At 58.2% G+C, this 20,734-nt stretch overlaps 5 protein-coding genes across 5 annotated transcripts; 3 read left to right on the top strand and 2 right to left on the bottom strand.

Annotated features, from left to right (window-relative positions):
- Positions 1–21: 21 nt before the first annotated feature.
- On the top strand, positions 22–5,997 carry EHS24_005848 (uncharacterized protein; the record flags this gene model as incomplete). The annotated part of the gene is made up of 19 exons (XM_028621326.1): positions 22–304; positions 347–480; positions 530–679; positions 721–930; positions 968–1,245; positions 1,282–1,636; positions 1,672–1,776; positions 1,813–2,298; positions 2,341–2,463; positions 2,501–3,111; positions 3,149–3,860; positions 3,897–4,249; positions 4,291–4,449; positions 4,490–4,671; positions 4,708–4,745; positions 4,781–4,908; positions 4,950–5,146; positions 5,181–5,592; positions 5,631–5,997. The coding sequence occupies 19 exons, from the start codon at positions 22–24 to the stop codon at positions 5,995–5,997; spliced, it is 5,283 nt and encodes a 1,760-aa protein (XP_028477778.1).
- A 63-nt stretch (positions 5,998–6,060) lies between these two features.
- EHS24_005847 (uncharacterized protein) lies at positions 6,061–7,186 on the bottom strand (the record flags this gene model as incomplete). The annotated part of the gene is made up of 6 exons (XM_028621325.1): positions 6,061–6,368; positions 6,426–6,598; positions 6,637–6,770; positions 6,879–6,997; positions 7,036–7,051; positions 7,094–7,186. 6 exons carry the CDS (start codon positions 7,184–7,186, stop codon positions 6,061–6,063), a joined length of 843 nt encoding a protein of 280 aa, XP_028477777.1.
- Positions 7,187–7,379: 193 nt separating this feature from the next.
- On the top strand, positions 7,380–8,732 carry EHS24_005846 (uncharacterized protein; the record flags this gene model as incomplete). Its single annotated transcript, XM_028621324.1, has 2 exons — positions 7,380–7,638; positions 7,720–8,732. 2 exons carry the CDS (start codon positions 7,380–7,382, stop codon positions 8,730–8,732), a joined length of 1,272 nt encoding a protein of 423 aa, XP_028477776.1.
- Positions 8,733–8,968: 236 nt separating this feature from the next.
- On the bottom strand, positions 8,969–11,140 carry EHS24_005845 (uncharacterized protein; the record flags this gene model as incomplete). The annotated part of the gene is made up of 5 exons (XM_028621323.1): positions 8,969–9,265; positions 9,403–10,430; positions 10,471–10,879; positions 10,920–10,942; positions 11,023–11,140. The coding sequence occupies 5 exons, from the start codon at positions 11,138–11,140 to the stop codon at positions 8,969–8,971; spliced, it is 1,875 nt and encodes a 624-aa protein (XP_028477775.1).
- A 678-nt stretch (positions 11,141–11,818) lies between these two features.
- Positions 11,819–14,836, top strand: GPI13 (mannose-ethanolamine phosphotransferase gpi13; the record flags this gene model as incomplete). Its single annotated transcript, XM_028621322.1, has 1 exon — positions 11,819–14,836. One exon carries the CDS (start codon positions 11,819–11,821, stop codon positions 14,834–14,836), a length of 3,018 nt encoding a protein of 1,005 aa, XP_028477774.1.
- Between the last annotated feature and the right edge of the window lie 5,898 nt (positions 14,837–20,734).

The following is a 20,734-nucleotide window of genomic DNA, read 5'->3' as shown; positions in this document are numbered from 1 at the left end:
CACTCCACTCACGCAACTGCGATGCCGAACCCCTTTGGCATGTTTGGGTCAGAGCCAGGGCCGTCTTCCGCGTCAACGCCACAGACCCGGTCCACGTCGCCCAATCCAGCCCAGACATCCCAACAACTTCGCCGCCCAGCGTCTCATGGTCGTCTATCCAAACTCATGCTTCCCGGAAGGTCGCGTAGCAACTCGGCTGCTTCTCAGGAGGCTGTGACAGGCTCTCTTGCCGTCAACGTGTATGCAGACGACCAGGTTACCAGCGGACGTACCACGCCCGAGCAGCGTCGCCGCAACGCCAAGGGTGAGTTGAGCCTTTGCCAGGTCTGCGGTACTGACAACACAGCAGCGACCCAGAGCCTCCTGGCGAGCGATGCGAAATACAAGAAGTTTGCCAGTCAGGTCGACCGCTGTCTCCAGTCATTTGAGAGCGTCAACGAATGGGCCGACTTTATTTCGTTCCTGTCGAGGCTCCTCAAGGTGAGGTGGCGAGGTGCAACTGCCAGGGGACCAAAGCTGACAATGGTAGACGCTTCAAACACCTTCTCCACCTTACAGCGAGATTCCTCGCAAGCTGATTGTCGCCAAGCGTCTCGCTCAATGCCTTAACCCTGCTCTTCCCGCTGGTGTTCACACGCGTGCATTGGACGTCTACGCTTATGTATTCAAGAGCATTGGAGTGGGTTTCCGTTTCATCCAACCTCAACTGACCTAAAACAGGTGGAAGGACTCAAGCGCGACCTCCTCATCTGGTCGTCGGGCCTCTTCCCGTTCTTCCAGTACGCCTCGACCTCGGTCCGCCCGTCCCTTATCAGTCTGTACGAGACGTACTACATTCCGTTGGGCGAGGACCTGCGGCCGGCCACAAAGGCCATGATCCTGGCCCTGTTGCCAGGTGTGGAGGAGGAGACGGGCGATTTCTTTGACAGGGTAAGATCGAAAAGGTTGTTGACCGCTGACCGTTTAGGTTCTCGCACTCCTCACTAACCTCTCGGACGCCGTGTCATGGCAGTTCTTTATCCAGAACATCTTCCTCGTCCTCATCTCGAGTTCAGCCTCACGTCTTGCCGCTCTCAATTTCCTAGCAAGGAAGCTCCTCGACCCACCCACCGATGCCTCCAGCGTAGAAGTCGGCCTGTTGATACGTGGCACCGCTGCAGTGTTGGGAGACGACAACATGCTGGTGCGCCGCAGCGGTCTTGACCTGTTACTACGAATCTTGCCTCTCGACGGTCCTATCTTCAAGTAAGTGTGCGGCTTTCTGCTTGGCTAACTTGTCAGGGATGCGATCCATGAAGACCGCGAGCACCTCGTCCGGGCCGTCGCATTCGTCGTCCTGCAGCGTGATGTGTCGCTCAACCGCCGAGTATACACTTGGTTCCTCAGTGGAAACGATACATCCGAAAGTCAGATTGCCTACTTTAAAACAAACGGGCTCGATCTTTTAAGCGGGACTCTCAAGGGGGACATGGAAAAGCTCTCTGCGGCAGCGGACATGGCCGAGGCGCAGGCGCCGTTCAAGGTCTTCCTTTCCCTCCTTGACAAGTGGGAGATTGGAGAAACCCTATCACTCAACCTTGCCATTCCCTCTCTTCATGCGATCCAAGCAGCTTCAAAGGGAGTAGATGGCAGCGAGGTATGTGACACCGTCAAGTTGGGGACTGACGTCAGGTCGCTGGAATTGGGTCTGCCGTGTACGAGGCAATTGAACCGAGCGTCTTGTGGAAGAAAATATACGAGGGGGTCGACAAGGAACTGGTCAATGGCGATACAAATGTGAGCTACGCCTCGGCAGCTGGGCTGACACACAAGCTTCTCAACCTCACTCTGTGGCTGGTCACGGCAATCCCACAGCACGATGAGGAAACCGCCACTGTCCATGCACCTCTCCTCCTCGCTCGTATCGCCCGCTGCCTCTCTGAGCAGCCCAAGAAGGAGGTCTTGCAGGCAAGCCTGCAAGTCGCCAATGCTCTGCTCGAAATGATACCCGACTCGGTCTTTAGCCCCCCTTCCTCCGACGGTGCCGTGCCCAATGGCAACACACAGTCGGCTGAGGAGCTGGCGTACACCGAAGTCAAGCTTGCGGCCGCAGCCATGAAGGTCCGCATCGACGTCGCACCACAACTCGTTACTGCTATCTTCAAGATCTCGCAGGAGGCACTGAAGGCTCCTTGGAGCTCCAACTTGCTCCTTCTTGTCGTCAGCCTCACGCAGACATTGATAGATCGCGAGGTTCCCTCGCTCTCGACGGTTGACAGCGTCACTTGGGTTGCAGCTCTGTTGACGGCATTGGAGCGGGTGCGTGTTTGCAGCGGCTATTGTTGGTTGACGACTCTTCAGATTCCCTCGTTTGCGGTTGTGGATGCCCTTGTCGACGCAGCTCTCAGGGCCAGTCGGTCACAGCTGTTCGAGCCCCCCATCGACATCACCTCTGATTCTGTCATGACTACTGTGCTCGACTCTGTATGTCAAGAAACTCACCCAGCCGCTAACGCTGCAGCTCTTCCGTTACCTCCGTCCTGACGCGGCCCCGTACCATGCGCGTGCGGTGGAACTCCTTTGGGAGTACAACCAGCTTGCGGAAATCCATACTCTCGAGAGTGTTATTGCGCGCCGGATGTCCTCTGTGCGGCATCGCAGCGAGGCGTTCGAGGCTTTTGGCGTGCTCTGGCGCCAGTCTGGTGAGCGGAAGTCGCAGGGCCTGACGCTGACTGAAGACGATTCGATGCTCCCTGGTGAAATTTTCCACGTCCCCATGTTCATGGTTCTCGACGGTCTGAAGAGCGACGACCCTCAGGTCCTGCGCGCTTCAGAGACTTGGATGCGCTGCAACCTGAAGTCCTACTTCCGCATGTTTGACCCGCTACTTCGTCGAGTCATGGACGTCATGCACCTGCATCAGGGCAACAAGAAGGGTGGCGACTCGTCACTTGTCTACTACTTTGTTTCAAGTGTCACGAGTCTTTTCCGCTTTGGCGGCCAGGGCCTTAGTAAGGCATGCCAGTCGACCGAATTCCGCAAATCGGTCAACGCCATGTTTGTCTCGCGAGCGGAAGAGTCCTTCCCTCATGCTGTCACCTACCTGGACCTCTTGACCGATCTCCTTACAAGGTGAGTCGCACGAGCGCAAGTCCTGCTAACTCAACAGGTTGTTGAACGACACCCCGAACGAGAACCAGACCCTTCGGGTCCAGTCTGCTGCCCTCGAGCTACTGCTTCTCCTCGTCAGCCGCGGTGACTTGACGCCCAAGTCTCTCGAGCACATCAAGTCTACTTTGGTCGACAAGCTCACTTTCTGTACCCAGCATCGCCGCCTTACGCTCCAGAACACCATGCTCCACCTCCTCCACTCGACCATCTCCGCGAGTGAAAAGCGTCCTCGCAACCACCGTGTCACCTCGTCGACGTTCTCCATTCCGGAAAAGTCGCCACCTCTGCCCGATAACGAGGTTGAGTTTGACAATTCTCTCATCCGCATGATCATTTGTGGTGTCGCATCCCCAGGCAACCGCCCGATTCTTCAACACTGGATCGACTTCGTCCTCATGACAATCCCACATCTCGAGAAGAATCCCCAGCAGCTTCGCCAGCTGTGTGACTGTTTCTGCGAGCAGCTGCGCATGACCATGCTCCAGCTGCGTAACACCTTCTCCACTGCCACTAGCGACGACATGGCTGCTACTATTACCGAGTCTGAGCCAATCATGCTTATTGGTGTTTTGGAGCGACTGGCGGTCGTCCTTGGTAGCAAGGCGGGTACCCGCCGAAGCGAGGACCGCGAACGGCAGGCAGGCGATGGAGGCGGCTTCCTTGGCTACCTGCCAACAGTGTTCTCCGTTGAGGCGCCACAGGATTCAGCAGTGAGTTTTGTAGAATGACTCACAAACTGACGTCAGTCGAAATGCGAAGCTGCCCGATACCTCGACGATATTATGGACTGTCTCCTTGTGACATGGTCTGTGACCGAGCTCGGTGCCGAGCCCACAACGTATAACCCTGTCACTGCCTCCAAGACCCAGATCATGACACGCACTCGTACTCGAGCTCGCAAGGCGCTGGAGAAGATGTTCAAGGCTCAGCCATCCGAGATCATCGGCAGCTGCGTGCAGGTGTGGGCCACCGACTCGAGCGACATTTCCGACGCTGCCATCTTTGACTGTCTCGATGTGCTTGCTCCCAGCGCTCAAAAGGTCGTGGACCTTGTGTGCGAGCACTTGAGTGGAAAGGGTCGTGGTTCCATCTCGGACAGGTAAGCTGAGCTCTGACCATCAGGTAAGCTGACAAGAACAGCTCCAATCCTGCCTTGGCCGCCTTCCTTGAAGCATACATTAGCCGTCTCGAGGGCCCGATTGCGGTACAGGTCTGGAACGCGCTGTACAGCTATGCGCGTGACATTCTCGGCCAGTCAAGTAACCCCGCTGCGCGGTCGCAGCTTTTCTCGGTGTTGAGGTATGTTGCTCCCACGATAATCCCAATTCTAACCTTTCAGGGGCCTTACCATCCTTGGCAAGATCGTGTCTACCACCAGTGCCCTCGAAGACCGCCGACTGCGGCGTGACCTCCAAGACACATACGTCAAGGTGCTTGATGCCGTCCTCGTCAACTCGTCGCGGTTGGGAGACAGTGTGCTCTGGGACAGGGATACCCCTGTGGAGATTCCCAACACTGAGGGTGAGTTGTACACGCAGATGATAGCTAACCAAACAGACGAGCGAACATCACTTACTGCCCGCGGTGTTCAAAAGGTGAGGTCGCAATGCACGCTTCTTCTGACTCGCAGATCTACTCTTTCATTGGTGGCACCGTTCTTCAGAGTTTGCGCACCTTCCTGGTCGAGAATGACCGTGTCGCGTCTGCATGCTCGGGCATCTCGTCCAACATTATCCAACCAGCGTTCAAGCAGCAAAAGTGAGCTCCTCGTCCGCGGCGTCCTGAGCTGACAAGTACAGGGTCGACACTACCATCTTGAACCTCTTGCGAGAGATGGCCAAGATTCCGGTGGCCATCAAGTCTTGGCGCGTTGTAGTGGGCGACGCATTTGGCGACAACCGCTTCTTCAAGATCACACCAGAGGAGTCGGCACAGTGGAAGCCACTGGTGTGCGCTCTCATGGACAGCGACAAAGAGAGGCTTGGCGACCTACTCGGTGAGCTACCCATTTCGCACAAAGCTAACGCCAGGACGCATTGCAGCTGGCCCATCGGCCAACATCTTCACGAACCGCGAGCAAGAGACCATCTCGCGCTCCCTCAACCTCCGCCGTTTGTCATTTGTTCTTCTCGCAGCCGAGCGTAACCACCATCTCGCCCAACTGCCCAGCATCCAGGAGAAGCTCGTCGAAATCTTGCGTACCAACGTCGTTGCTCCACGCGTGCATTCCGAGGTTTACCTCTGCCTGCGCGTGTTGATGTGCCGTATCAGTCCCCAACACCTGGCAAACTTCTGGCCCGTGATCCTCGCCGAGCTCCTGCGCGTCTTCGAGTCGACAATGGACGACCCACCAGTCGACGGATCCGAAGACCTCGCGCTCGTGCTGGCCGCGTGCAAGTTTTTGGATCTCTTGCTTGTCATCCAGTCTGAGGACTTCCAAATGTGGGTTGTTCGTGCGTTACCTTGGTCTAACTCTGCAGCCATCAATGGATCTTTGTTACCGACACGACGGATGCCGAGTTCCCTCCGGAGGACTACAGCCCCGAGGCGCTCATGGACCGTCTCACGGACATCCTTGCCCAGGCGGGCACCGTCAAGCCGGTCGCCAACGCCGTGGAGATCCAGACCAACGACTCGTCTGCACCGCGCAAGCCTCATCTCGCCAACGTCAAGGCTCTCAGCAGCCTGCAGCAGCTGCAGCCCTTCTTTGCACGTGCGAGCATTGAGACGTTTGAAGGCGTGTACGCCGACGTTGGCGTGGACTGGGACACGATCGAGGAGGGACTGACGGGCGAGATTTTCGAAGGGGAGAAGGAGCAGGGAGACAAGGAGAAGGTGGACGCCTGACCAGTAGAGACACCATAATAACGACAACACGATCACTATAGATAGACTGCATGCAACTAGCCACTAGACGGTCCGCAGGGGGTCGGCGTCCTTCTTGCTCACCAACACCTCCCATCCAGACTCGTCGTCGGTGTTGAGCTCCTTCTCGAGCCACGGCTGCAGGACGGCACTGAGGTACCCGCGCTCCGTGTTGGTGTGGTTGGCGAGAATGACACTCTGACCAGAAGCGACCTTGGCCAACACCTCGTGGTGGCTCATCTCACCAGTGACGAGCATGTCCGCCTTGGTGCCGCCAATGACGCCGCCGCCGGAGCCGGCACAGACGGCGATCGAAGTGATAGGCGTCTCCTCGTCGGGGGTGGCGAGCTGCACTGTGAGGGGGTCAGCTTTACGACGAAACCCGTTAAGCTGAAGCGACAATAACGCACCGTACTCTACACCCAGATGCTTCTTGACCCTGGCAACCACGTCGGGGACAGCAAGGGGACGCGAAAGTGTGACGATGCGGCCCATGCCGGCACCCTCAAAGCCGGCTGGAGGCTGGGCGGTCGGGTCCACAACCTCCGAGGTGGCAGTGACGTCCTTGAAGGGCTCGACAAGCCTGAGCGTTAGACAACGATACTGTGGACCATAACGCACCAGGTGTTGATGCCCTTGGGGGTGGCGTCGAGCGAGGTGTGCGGAGCGAACACTGAGATACCAGAGGCTGCGAGCTTGAGGAGCGAGGCCTGGAGAGGGTTGCTGAGGGTGAGGGACTTGAGACCTTTGAAAATCTGTTTGTTAGCCCATATATGGCAACTGAGAAACAAAAAGAGAGTTGGGCAACGCAGGCTTTATGTCTCAACAGAGGGCCGGGAGGCGAGGGAGGAAGCAACACTCACAGGAGGGTGGTAGGCGATCACGACTGAGCAGCCCGGGAGGGCCAGGGCCTCGGCACAAACGGCAGCAGTGAGGTCAATGGTGAGAAGCACTTGCTTCTTCTCCTTGGGGAACGGGGCCTCTGTAATGTTAGCTGTGGGTTTACATAGGTTAACTAACCGACCAGGACGCCGACCTGAGACTTGGTTAGCTCAAGACCATACAATTGCAAACTCACGTTATCCCAGCTCGTCTCCGCAAGCTGGAGGGGAGCGATGCGCTCCCACGCGCGCTTGATGACTGCAATGGGGGCCTTGCGTGCTGCTGCCATGCTGACTGTCGGTTCGAGAGACAAACTGTTGCTGGAAAGGCAACTCCCACTGTTCGTCGCCAAGGTGCCCCGCTCAGCAACGCGTTCAAGTCACGTGATGTGGGCCCCGCAATTGCCTTCTCATCTCGAAGTTTCCAAGACGTCTTGAACCCCAAGGTGCTCTTGCGTTTCTCCATAATATATAACTAATAACATGTCCCAGCCACCAGCACCAACAGCAGCTGAGCACGACGGCAAGATCGACAACGTCATCGAGAAGATGGCGGCAGTCCGCGCCGCGTCGGGCTCGGGCTCGGGACCAGCCAACCCCGAGAAGAAGCAGTGGACCTATGACGAGTTCCAAAAGGTCCTCGACGAGACCCCTTTGTTCATGCGGGAGACACCCAAGGACACCAAGGACAACTACGTTCTTGAGGCTCTCAAGAGTCTTGTGTTTGAGGGAGATGGTGATGGTGAGTGTCCAGGACCGGTTATGGAAGCTACCCACCAACCGCTGCCGAGCTTCATCCGCGGCAATGACTAACCCCCTCCAGAGGTCGGCCTCAACTTCAAGAACCACGGCAACGAGCTGTATGCGCAGAGGTCATACCGTGATGCCGTGGATGCCTATTCCCAGGGTCTTGAGGCGGGCCCCAAGGATGACGCTCTGCGCATCTCGCTTCTCAACAACCGTGCGGCCGCCAACCTCGCCATGAAGAACTACCGCGCCGTTCTCGGCGACACTTCGGCCATCATTGCCTACGCCGCCACCGAGAAGAAAAGCCCCCCTGCCAAGGCTGTTTACCGTGCTGCCCAGGCGCTTGTTGGTCTGGAACAATGGGACGAGGCGACCGACGCTGTCGACCACGGTCGCAAGCTCAAGGGCGAGGAGGATAAGAAGGAGTGGCCGACACTTGCGGCCCAGATTGAGAAGGGCAAGCGTACTGTGCTGGAGCGTGCGGAGCGCGAGCGCAGGAAGGTTGTGATGGATGGCGCTAGGCGATTGGCCATTGTCAACCACGGCCTCATGGTCGTCAACACCCCCAATCCCCCCGACAACCCGCACCCATTCGACTTTGACCCCGACGCGCTCCCCAAGGTGCCCCTTTACCCTCCCGAAGAGGCCGCCGGCTGGGTTGCTCCTCCTGTCTACACCCCGCTTGTCTTCCCCGTGTTCCTCCTGTACCCTCAGCACAACATGAGCGACCTTATCACGCACTTCCACGAGGACACGAGCTTTGACGACCAGATGGCGGTCATCTTCCCAGCTTCGGCTAGCCCCTCGTCTCCCAACCCCCCTTGGTCGGACTGGGACACCAAGCACGAGTACTACAACTCCAACCTGGCTGTCTACGTCGAGACCCAGCAGAGAAGGCTGCTCAAGGTCGGCAAGGACATTACCCTCCGCGAAGTTATCACCAAGTCGCACCGCTCCGCCTCGGCCAATGCCCCCCGCGACGGCATCGTGCTCCGTGATGGACTTATGAGCTTTGTTGTTCTTGTGAAGGGCACCGAGGAGCGCGAGTGGATCGCCAACTTTAAGAAGGTCCGCGATGGCGGCAAGTAGAGCGCGCTGGCCGCACAGCTTCCTCTCCCTAACCACCTATGTACACCATCACAAACACCTTTAGAGAATCTGCACTGTATGCTCTAGACCAAGAAATTATGCATTACCGGGAGCGGTGCTCTATGGTGCAGTACACTTGAAATAACGTAGACCAGGACCGAGACGAGAAAAAAGTGTGGCAGGTTTGGTGACAAGGCAGTTTTCGAAATGTTGAACTCCGGACCATTTCCGCCCACCTACTTGTCCTTCTTGGACTCGACCTTGTCGCCCTTTTTGGCACCCTCCTTCTCGTCCTCGACCTCGGCCTCGTCGGCAACCTGGCCGTACTCGTTGACACGCGAGTAGTCGATGCGGTAAATCCACCTCTGGTAGAGGAGAACCACAAACACAGCGTCATCACGGAAACAGGCGAGCCTGTGGAGCCAGGGCTGGGGGATGATAAACGCGAAGAAGTCGTCGACCACAGTGCTGAGAGTCTTGTATACCATGGCCTTCATCGGCATATGAGCCACGCTCTTCAGCTTGTGATTGATCTCGCGTTTGTTAGCATCGTGCAACGTTGCGCAACGTGTAGAAGGTGTAAGGAAGATGGTGTTGAAGAGAGGAAGTCGGGAAAAAAAAAAATCCCGAAAACCCCCTTGAAAACCCCCTCCCTCAACGAAACACTCACAATAAGCTGAGGGATAAGCTGGGCAAAGCCACCCATGTACACGGCCTGGGCGAGGGTGGTAATGACGAACGAATACCAGCTGCGGTGCGTGTTGTACATGAGCGAGTAGCCAGCGTAGGCGAGCAGACACGGGAGGGCGACCATTGAGACGATGCGGAAGGCAAGAGCATCGTACTCCTGAGTCTTGAGTTCGTCCTCGGTAAGTTCGTGCTTGTCCTCAAAGGTGACCTTGTAGCCAATGAGCGATCCAGGGTTCTCGCGGACGCGAACGTTGACGACCTTGGTGATCTTCCAGGCCTCGATGACGAGACCCATGCCCTGCGAGAAGAGGATCATCCAGCTAGTCTCCTCGGACGACTCGTGGAGGTAGAGCAGAATGACGAGCTGGACGAAGCAGTTGGTGAGAATGGTGTTGAGCGAGACACCGACGAGGTCGCCGTTCTCCTTCTTCTTGCGCCAGTGCGAGACGTCGGACGAGAACGCCAGGAACTCGAAGAGCATGTGGAGAACCGACACAATGAGTGTCGTGATAAGGAGAACCGGGTTGGTCTCGGTGAGCATGCGCTTGACCGCGTCGAGCTCAGCACCGGAACCCTGCTGCTGAGAGGCCTGCTCAAACGAGACAGTGAGCGTTGCAAAGATCTGGAACTTCATGCCCGAAAGGGCATTGTAGGTCACGTGGAGCGGGAGCTGAGGGGTAGTCTGGTTGATGGGGACCATGTTCTCCTTGAGCAGCCAGAAGTCGTTGGGGAAGATGGGCGGGAAGTAAGTATTCTTGTTGTCAACCGATTTGGGGCCAACCTGGTAGTAGGGGCGGAGCGCAGGGTTGATGGCGTTCCAGTCAATCTGGCCACCGTCGCTGACCACCGCAATAGTGAGGTTGCGCGACCAGTATGAGACGATGCGCTTCTCAACGCCAGTGTCCTCCTCGTGCTCCTCCTCCTCCTCGGTGTGCTCCTCTTCGGTGGCCTTGCCAAGGAGGGACTTTTCGGCGCGCACGCGGCGCTCGGGCATCCAACGGGTGAGCTCTGAGAGAGTTAGCCAAAGCATCCCAACCTTCCTACTCACCCTTGCGGTGGTTGGCGACCACTCCGGGCTCGCGGCCAATAGGGCTGCCGCCGTCCTTGACAAGCAGAATGTCCATGAACAGCGAGCCGTTCTCGGCACGCACAGTCTCAGGCACATCGATGATGAGGTCCTCCTCACGGACGTCCTTCCAGTCACCAAAGGTGAGGCCGTCCCAAATAACGTTGGGGTTCTGGACATCAATACCAGCGGGGCTGGGAGCCGTGTTAACGTAGAGGTACATGCTCATGGGAGTGCCGGCCTCCCAGGCAGGCGAAGCGGGGAATGCGGCCTTGCCAACCGCCGACGCGGCAGTAGCAGCAGCCGCACCCTCAGTGACAGCCGCACCACCGTCCGCAACAGGGATCTCGTTGGGGACAGCGGGGGCGTCGTTCTTGGGACCCATGCCAAACTGGATTGTCAGTAGTGTCTAACCCTCAGCGTGAACGTACGTAGGACATTCCATACTTCATCGCTGTTTATGGTCAGCTCAACTGTTGCATACGTGTCGGGCTTGGCCGACATGACGGCCCACTCTGGACGGCTGGAACTCACCCATCTGCATGGCCACAAACATGGCAACAGAGCGCGCGATTTGGATCGCCCTACCCGTTCCATTCTCCTCCTGCGCCGGCTGTGCCGGGTGAACGGCGTCGGCAGCGGCAGCGGGCATGTTGAACAGGACCTAAACGTGCGTTGCGATCTGGGTCGATCCTCGGAAGTGGAGTGGAGCGGTCGAGTCCGATTTCGATCTGGTGTTCACCAGATGACGGTGTCGAGGAAAGACGGAAAGGAGCGGTGGGGTGAATACCGTCGCCGAGTGTCTTGTCGACGCTGTTGATGAAGAGATGGGACGTTGAGAGAGAAAGACGAGTTGGAACCTTGCCGAACGTACACGGCAGGAGTCGGCCCGGTCCACGGTGGGCGCTCCTCAGCCAGGGCATAGGAGTGCGGGGCTGGCGTCACATGCATCACATGGGGGCAAGGGGGCATTATGGAACCACGTGGGCACCGTAATAGGAATTTAAATTGGGAAATATAGGAAATTAGGAAATGTGGTTAAAAGTGGAGGTGACTGTTTTTCGGTGTATTCCAGGCCAACTGAATAGTGACGACTGGGGAATGACGCAGGTGCTCAACTCTTTTCTTACTCTCCGTTTCTCTCTTCTCTCGTCCATTCCGACAACGCATGGCGGCGTAGTCACGGTTACCCTTCGTGCCCCGACACCCTCTTAGCATTTCTTCCTCGTGGTCGTGAGTACCCTTTCTCCAGTATGCAAAACGACAGCGATGGGCGGGAAAACGGAGACCAGGAAGAGACGTGGAGCGCTGATGCTCTCTTTGCCAGGCCATGGCGGAGCCCTCGCCCGGCGTCGTCCCTACCGCGGCTCGGCGCGCTGCTGCGCGCTGGGTTGCGGGCATGAGCAAGCCCACCCTCGCGGTGGTGCTGATGGCCTACATTATGCTTGTGCATCTTGTCGGCCTCGGCGTGTTCACGTACGGATTCCTCTTGACGCGTCTCACGATCCCCGACGTCTCGCCCTCCTATTCGGCCTCCAACCCCATGCCAATGGAGCCTACCCACAGCAAGGCCGTCATCATCGTCATTGATGCGCTCCGTACCGACTTTATTTCTCCTTACCACACCTCCCCGGCCTCTCCTTTCCACCACGGTGTTCTTTCGCTTCCTGCCGAGCTCTCCGTTTCGCAGCCGTCCCACTCGCTCATCTTCAATGCCTACTCTGACCCGCCAACCACGACCATGCAGCGCATCAAGGGTATCACCACTGGATCCCTTCCCACTTTTATCGATGCCGGCGCCAACTTTGCCTCGACTGCCATTACGGAGGACAGCATCATCTCGCAGCTGGTTTCGGCCAACAAGTCGATTGCGTTCATGGGTGACGACACCTGGATGAACCTTTTCCCCAACGCGTTCACCCAGGCTTACCCCTACGACTCGTTCAACGTCGAGGACCTCCACACTGTCGACAACGGCGTCATTGAGCACATCTTCCCTCTCCTTGACAAGCCCGAGCAGTGGGATGTCATCATTGGCCACTTCCTGGGTGTCGACCACGTCGGCCACCGTGTCGGTCCTGACCGCGAGACCATGCGCCTCAAGTTGAAGCAGATGGATGAGGTTCTCCGCCGTGTCGTTGACAAGCTCGACGATGACACTCTTCTCGTCGTCCTTGGCGACCATGGCATGAACCCCAAGGGCGACCACGGCGGCGACTCTGACCTGGAGACAGCGTCGGCCCTTTGGATGTACTCGAAGGGTAAGCCCCTCGTTGGTGACGCTGCCAGCGCCAGCCGTGGCTACGAGTGGCCAGAGTACTGGTTCCCTGGTACCGACAAGCCCCTCCGTCATGTCAACCAGATCGACCTTGTTCCCACCCTCTCGCTCATGCTTGGTGTCCCCATCCCATTCAACTCGCTCGGCTCGGTGATCCCTGAGTGCTTCTCGCGCTCTCCCGTGACTCTCAAGGTTGCTACGCACCTCAACACTGTGCAGATTGAGCGCTACATTGCCCAGTACGGCAACCGCGAGATCTCGCACTCTGTCCGCCGCCTGGCCTCCAAGACCGACATTGAGGACCCCACGACTCGCGTCGTCAAGCAGAATCGCGCCGTCACGCTCGCTGCTCTCGACGCTCTTCGTGCGCTCTGGGCACAGTTCTCGGTTTCCCACATTGTCGTCGGTCTTGTTGTCCTCGGCTCTAGCGTGCTTGCGGTCATCTCGCTCTACCTCGGTGTCCGCAATGGCGGTCCCCAGTGGGACGTCTATGTTCGCTACGCCCTCGACACGGCCATCATGGCCGGTGTTGGTCTCGGCAGTGTGGCCGGTACGTTTGCCGGCGTGTACACTCGTGTGCCCCTTGTCGCTCTCCAGGTCTTCCTTGTTGCCGCCGCTGGTGTGTCGTCGCTTGTCCTGGCCGCTCCTCTCTTCGCTGGCCGCACTTGGCGCGGTGTTTCATGGAACCTGGGTCGCAGCATTGGTCCCATCATCCTTATCCTCCACGCTCTGTCGTTTGCCTCTAACAGCTACATTATGTGGGAGGACCGCGTGGTCGTCTTCTTCTTGACCACCATCGCTGCCGTCCACTTTGGTCGCGCCCTCACTGCGCCCATGGCCTCGATGCGTCTCAACCTTCTTGGCCTCTCGGTCGGGTTTGCCGCCCTGGTGCGCTTCATGGGCCTCTCGACCGTTTGCCGTGAGGAGCAGCAGCCTTATTGCACTGTCACCTTCTACTCTGGCGCCGCCGGCACTCCCGAATGGGCTGTCTACGTCCTCCCCCTTGTGGCGTTTGGTGTCCTCCCCCGCATCGTCGCCACTGTCCTTTCGTGGTCCAAGTCATACGCTGGCCCCGCCCCCGTTTTCCTTGCTGCCGTTTGGCGCGCAGTCATCACCTCCAGCGCGTTCTACTGGACTCTTGACTGGATGGAGACCTGGGATGGCCTGAACCCGGAACGTATCCCACTTGTCCAGCTGCTCAAGCTCTGGCTCGCTCGTGGCTCGATTGGTATCGCCCTCGGTGCCCTTCCCTACCTCTGGTACACCTCGGGTCTTTGCATCAAGGTCGTGCGCGAGCCTGACCAGACTGGCGCCAGGGCCGATGAGGTCGAGGTTTACGGCTTTGGCAACGCCTTCGGCTCCACGTACCTCCTCTTCGTCCTCATTGCGTTTTCCATTGTCCAGCTCCCCTCCCTTGCCGTCTCACAGATCGTGCTCTGTGCCCTGGTCACCGCCATGCTCATCCACCTTGAGCTGGTTGACACGCAGCGCGATGCCGTGATCATGCAGCGCAACTTTGCCAACTCGGCCAACCCGGGTGCTTTCGAGCCTGGACAGGGCGACGCCATCGTCCGCCCCAGCTTCACCGACGTCGTCCCCTTTGCCCTTCTCGCTCTCCTCGGCTTCTTTGCGACCGGTCACCAGGCCGTCCTCGCCACCATCCAGTGGAAGGCTGCGTTTATCGGCTTTGACACCGTCGTCTACCCCTGGTCGCCCCTCCTGGTCGTCATCAACACCTGGGGACCCATTGCCCTCGTTGCCGTTGCCGTCCCGCTTCTTGCTCTGTGGAACATTTCGCCTCGTCCCAACGACACGGTCCCCGTCCTTGGTCACACTGTGCAGGTCGCTCTCGCGTTCAGCACATACTTTGCGACCATTACATTCGCTTCGGCGCTCTGCGCCGCCTGGCTCCGCCGCCACCTCATGGTCTGGAAGGTCTTTGCCCCGCGCTTCATGCTGGGCGGCGTCACCCTCCTTGTCGTCGACGCGATGCTCATCATCGCCGTCGGCGTCGGCCTCCGCGTCACCACCGACAAGGTCTGGCGCACCTTCAAGTCGGTTAGCGTGTAGAAGAATATGTTAACGAAACCAAACGTAAATTCAATGCACCTATCTGATGGACAATGATGGATTGAGATGGAGAGCACGACGTGTGCAATCGAATGGGTACTGACCGAGAGGACACCATTGGCCCCATTTGCTTATGTTTGATTTATTTCGGGCCGAACCTCTTCTCCTCTCTATCAGATACCAGCCGCCCGCGAGCACAAGCCCCGTCTCAGGCGTGTTGAATGTCCGGACAGAGAACCCCCAGATCCAAAAGGTGTGGTCCCGAGAGGGAGGCCCAGGAACCAACTCGCGAGGGATAGCGAACGAGCAAGGAAGCATGAGCGCGCGGCAACCTGTAGGCTCCAGTATATAGTACAGAGCCTTCCGGAAGTAACCTCCAGGCCCAGCTACCATTCCGGATAGATCGGTCACTCACCCGCGGCTACTTCATGGGGAAATGGAGACATCACGTCAGCTGCCATACGAGCCGTGTTCGGGGGGCTCGGGCTTACGCTACCCACACCGAGCCAGCCCAAGACCGTGGCCGCTGGCGAGCTTCGGGAGTTGGGGTGGGTCGGTGACGACGACGACGACGACGAGGGGAGACGAAGGGGAGACGAATGGGGGGGCGGGGGGTTCAGGGTAGACGAGATCTCCTGGACGATGTGGAGCAAAACACCACCTGTGCGTGGCGCTCATGGGACCATGGGCCTTCACACTCACGACACCCACTGACCACTCGGCCACTCACTGCCTTTGTGCAGGCAATTGGCAAAGCCTTTGGACCGGGTAACGCTGGTGGTATGTGTGTGCCGAAATGATTTTGACTCGATCGCCAAGTCAGTCTTGGCGTCTCCTTTGTGTGACCGTCGGCTGGTGGATGTGAAGTGAAAACAGGTCTTGTGATTTGGCCAGATTCCCCGTGCGCAGTTCGCTCGCCTGCAAGAGTGTGGGTAGAGTGGTGCAAGCACCCAGAAGCCCAGAAGGCTTTCGATGGGGTACAGGCAGAGTCTGCCGGCTTACGTTATGACAATGGGGGACGCCGACGCCGACGGGCTGTATACCCGGTGATACATATGTGTAACGTTGGGCAAATAAGGCACACTCTCTGCCAGATTGCCATGTCGCCGATCACCTGTTCCACACGCGAGATCCCAACTCTTGCAATCTGCCTTGGCGGCCAGCGGGCCATGACCATACCTCGGTCGCCCTCCTTCGCCCCCCTCTTTTCTTTTCTTTTCCAGACGAGACGAGACAATCTGCACCTGTTACCCTTGTCCTTGGTGCCTACATACCGGCAGTGCAGATCCTCCTGGCTGACGTGTGACGTCGCTTTGTTTCCGAAAACGTCAAATACGTACCCGAAATGTGACTTGACATTTTTGTGGTGCCCTCAGAGCACCACCCCACCGCCTGTGCTGTGGTGTTGGTGGTGGTGGTGGTGGTGCGGCGCGGTGCCAGGATGCCGAGGTGGTGCATTGCAGCGCCGAGATGCCGCCGGATTCCCAGGGATTCAACGTGCCCCCCTTGTGCCAAAAAGGTTTGATGCAAGAATACCACCCGACGAGTCGACCGACCTTGGCTGCTGGCTGCTGGCTGCTGCTCGCAACCGAAGACGCTGTCAGCTGTACAGGTGTCGTTGACAGCACGGTGTGGGCATGCATGGCGCACATACATGCAGAACACACCCATTCTTCAATGCTGTCGTGTTGATCGCTCCACCTGTGACCACCGAGGCCACACCCACGACACACATTCAAGGGAGAGACCAGGGCACGCCAGCACCCTGGCCGGTTCGGATCCAAATCCAAAATCCGCACCCGTGGTGGTGCTGGCGGCCAGAGGGAACTCAAAAGGCGCCACCCGGTATGCACGCCGAGGTCTTGGGTTGGAGACGCCGTCGCGACCATGTGCACTGGAGCCCATGCGGCCTGCGGGTCGGCAGAGCGATGTGCTTCGCATTGCAAGCACCTGGTCGACTCGGGACACGGCCAGTCTCCTCGATGGGTCGATTGGATCTGGGGAGAAAAAAAAATTGGCAACATTTCAGAGCCTTATCTTCTTTGTGGCACAATGCAGAAGGTTGTAGCGTCATTGGCTAAAACCCGTGACGGGTGGTGCGCGGACTCGGACTATCGGCATGTCGGACGGCAGCATGTGCATATCCACACGGCCAACGTAGTGCCAGTCGACTCTCAGTGCGCAGTGCATATAACGTAAACCCCCTTTTGGATAGACATAAGCACTATGTACTGGCTCATGCAATGCATCGTGGCCTGGACCCAACGACCGACCGCCCGCCGACGGTTCCTAGGTGACTGACTCCGATGGGGTCGGCGACTGCGCATAAATACGCCATGGCCTTGGGGGGATCTGCGCTTCGGAGTCGACCCTTACGACCCCAGCGACGTCGAATGCGGTACCGGGCTGCCCAGCGTCTGGTAGCCCTTGTATAGCATGCAAGCAGAGTGTTCTCTGGCCTCTGACGTCTGTGGGGGGGATCGGGAGAGGCAGTCGCTGCTCGTGCTCCAGTTTCGACCCAAGACAACGCCTCAAGCGCCATGGCCCCACCAGCACCCACCATCCACACACGCAGAAGCGCACCGTCCAACATGGTCACAGGCGACACCGACCGAGAGGGGCTCACGTAATGGCGAGAAGCATGCTCGTGACTACCGCACGACAACGAGCATGTCTGGCTATTGTTGGCCTTGCTGGCCCCTTTTTTTACTTGCCCCCAAGAACGCAGGGTCCGTCACTTTTTGGTTTTTGCGTTTTTTTTTGCGTCGAGTCCTTCTCACGCGTAATGACAAGAGACACAAGACAGACTAGCAGCCCCCGTAAAAAGGCGCTGCAGGACATGACAATTTAGCAGCTTTGGGACACCACATGCGGGCCGCGAGGATGCGTCCGTGTACCGTCATATTGCCCCCACCCCCCCACAGCGCCACTCGCGGGCTGCCCGTCCCGCCCCCCGGCTCTTGTCCCTTGGCCACCGGAGACCCTCTTGCAGACTAGCTTTAGCACGGCCACCTATGGATACCGATACATGTGCTAGACCAGACACTGTAGGTATTATCTGAGACCATTTTAGCGTTGTTGGTTGCCCAGTCCGTGGTCGAGACCACCTGGCACGCACAAATCGTCGCTGTGTGGCATGTGGCGGTGTCACCCACCCATGGCCACCCACCAACCGGTGGCCCCGGTGCCGGATCGCGGTTGCCATGCACCCCGTGTATACCACGTACCTGCATATCTGCATACCTGCCGGGGTTCGGCTGCAAAATTCGGCTCCATGCTCGGCTTTTCTCCGGGGCAGATCGCACAACGAGACCTGTTCCACTTTTCCATTCACAAACGTGGTGGTGTCCATGAACGGTGTATCATCGCCAACATGCAGGTGCGGTATCAGTGCGGACTTGGGCCGATGGGCAGCGGCGGCGGTGGCGGTGGTGGCAAACATGCCAGCATAGCTTGGCCCGTCTGGACAATACGGCAGGATGGTTGTGTGTCGCACGCCTCGTTCTTGCTCGCCTTGCTTGCTGGACTTGCTGGCCTTGGCTAGATGGTTTGGACCGAAAAGGCATGCAGGGAGAAAGAAATACAGGGTTGGTCCGAAAATGTAGATCTCTGTGCCACTTCCCACTTCCACGTTGACGTATTCCAGCGAGCGGCATGCAGGCAGCACCACAAAGGCAAGAGTGGGGGCCGTGGGGGCCGTGAGGACAAGGGGGAAGCATACGACGAGGCGCAGGTGGCGCTTGACTTTTGCTTGTGCTCGACGTCTGTCGACTTGAGCGACCATCCATAGCTGGACGGTCAGAAGCGCAAGGTGTGTCTCTCCGTCGGCTTACCCACCCACAGGCCACAGGCCACAGGGACGACGTGTCGTGGAGCTTAACATGTGTCCTGAGGGACACCCCGCGACTGCGACGGATGAATCGATGAATACAGTTGTACAGCGGGTCTCGGATGCAGAACGGTTCCGCGCGATGCTGGATGCTTTACTTATCACGTGCCGGCTACCAAGGTCGATAGGGCCGAACGGGAAGGACCAGCAAGCATGACGATACCAAAGACAAAGGGGACATGCACGACTTCGGCTTTCTCTAGGCAGCTGTCGGTGGGAGCTGCGCTGCGGTGCGCCTTGCTCACCAGCTGACATGGCCATCTCCCCATATGGCTGTGACGTGTGCCCCAGTGGTCCAGCAATCCTGTACAGTGGCCAGTGGCTAGTAGTCCAGCGGTCCAGACCTCCAGTGGTCCAGTGGTCCCAGTTTGACGTGGAGAAGTAGACTGTCTGTGGCTTTTCCAATTGTGCCAAGTGGACAGAGAACAAGAATGTACCAAAAGCGTCTCTGGCCACCCACACCCAAGTGCAGGGAGAGGATTTTGCTATATTCCAGGCCGCCCTGTGGCCTGTGGCCTGTGGGGGATACGACTGGGAGACAAAGTACCAACTAGGACGACATGGGCCGCTGGGTCGCTGGGACGCAAGGCAGAGAAGGGGGACGGGGGGGGAGGGGGCCTGAGTGAGGTACGGCCGACTGGGAATATATGAGAGAGAGGGGACACGACCAGAGGCCAGAGGTGCTTGGTGGTGAGGGAGGAGGAGAGGGTGGCGGCGGCGGCGGGGCGGGTCGAATCGTGGAATGGACCCATTTCAGCGCAGGCGCATGCGGCGCGTGCCGCGTGCCGTGCTTGGACCCCCCGTATACCCCGTCGACCCCCCCCCCCCCCCCCCCCCCCGGTCGACCCCAGTTGAACGGTGGTGTACCCGTGAGATATGGGCAAAATGAAGAACAGGAGAGGAACAACAGGGATTGGAGAGAGCGAGAGAGAGCGCACAAGGGTTCGCCACACAGTGTGTGTCATGGACGCCCACAGCCAGAACGGGGACGCACGCACGCCGCAGGGGGGGAAACCCCCGGACCAACGACCGCAACGTGCTGCTAAACGTTAAACCCTGGCACAACTAAGAGACAGTGAGCGAGAGCGAGGATACCCAAATGGAACGAAAGCAATACACCGTTCACTCGCGCAGCAGCTCATTCATACACACACGCACACACACGCTCGCTCTCAGCTCTCCCGTCTGTCGATTCTGACCCCCCTATCATACACGTGCAAAGAGAAAACGACAAAGAAGCCATTCCACTCGTGTCTCACAATCAACAAACGCCCTCGACGCACCCCTCTCGACGACAAAGCCAACACGGCCTGTCTGCTCCTTGTCCTGATCTCCTAAAGGACGCCCCAAAGACATCTATCCGGGACGAGGGACAAGCACCGGCCGACAACGACAACAGACACTCGACATTAGACACACACATCAACACGCACATTCAACACTGTCTTTCACGCCATCACCACCGCTCCTTCCTACCTTGGTCGCCCATTTTTCTCCCTCACCGCCCTCGTGTTCTCAGGTCTAGGCTTGCTCATCACTCCCCTGGCCATCATTGTTCTGTCTCCTTGGATCACAGGCGTATCCAAAGGAGTCTACAGCGACAAATCCGTCACGTAAACGCCCCCTCCCCTTCACTTTCTGTCGCGCGTGAGCCTCCTTTCGAACCGCATCTTCGAGGCCTGTGTCCTCTTGTAGCGGTATAGCGGTCCGCGCACAGCGTTCCAGCCGTGACGTTCCCCCTTGACGGGGTAGTCCGGCAGCCTGCTCTGGATTCTCTGCTGCACTGCCAAGAACCCGCCTGTTGCGACCGCGGGGGGAGGAGGAGGGAGTGATCTGCTTCTCTCGTTTCGTCCCCATCACATCCTCTGCAGGACGCCTGGGACGCTCCCGCGCGCCTCGTGTACTTCTCCACCGCCGTGGGCAGGTAAGTGGACACTTTTGTCCATTGTACAATTGTCCACACCGGCCACACCATCAACCTTGTTGCAAGAAGCAAATAACCTAAACTT

Source organism: Apiotrichum porosum (genome assembly GCF_003942205.1).
Source record: "Apiotrichum porosum strain DSM 27194 chromosome Unknown scaffold_3, whole genome shotgun sequence".
Lineage (NCBI taxonomy): Eukaryota > Fungi > Basidiomycota > Tremellomycetes > Trichosporonales > Trichosporonaceae > Apiotrichum > Apiotrichum porosum.
This window is presented reverse-complemented; position numbering and strand designations above follow the sequence as displayed.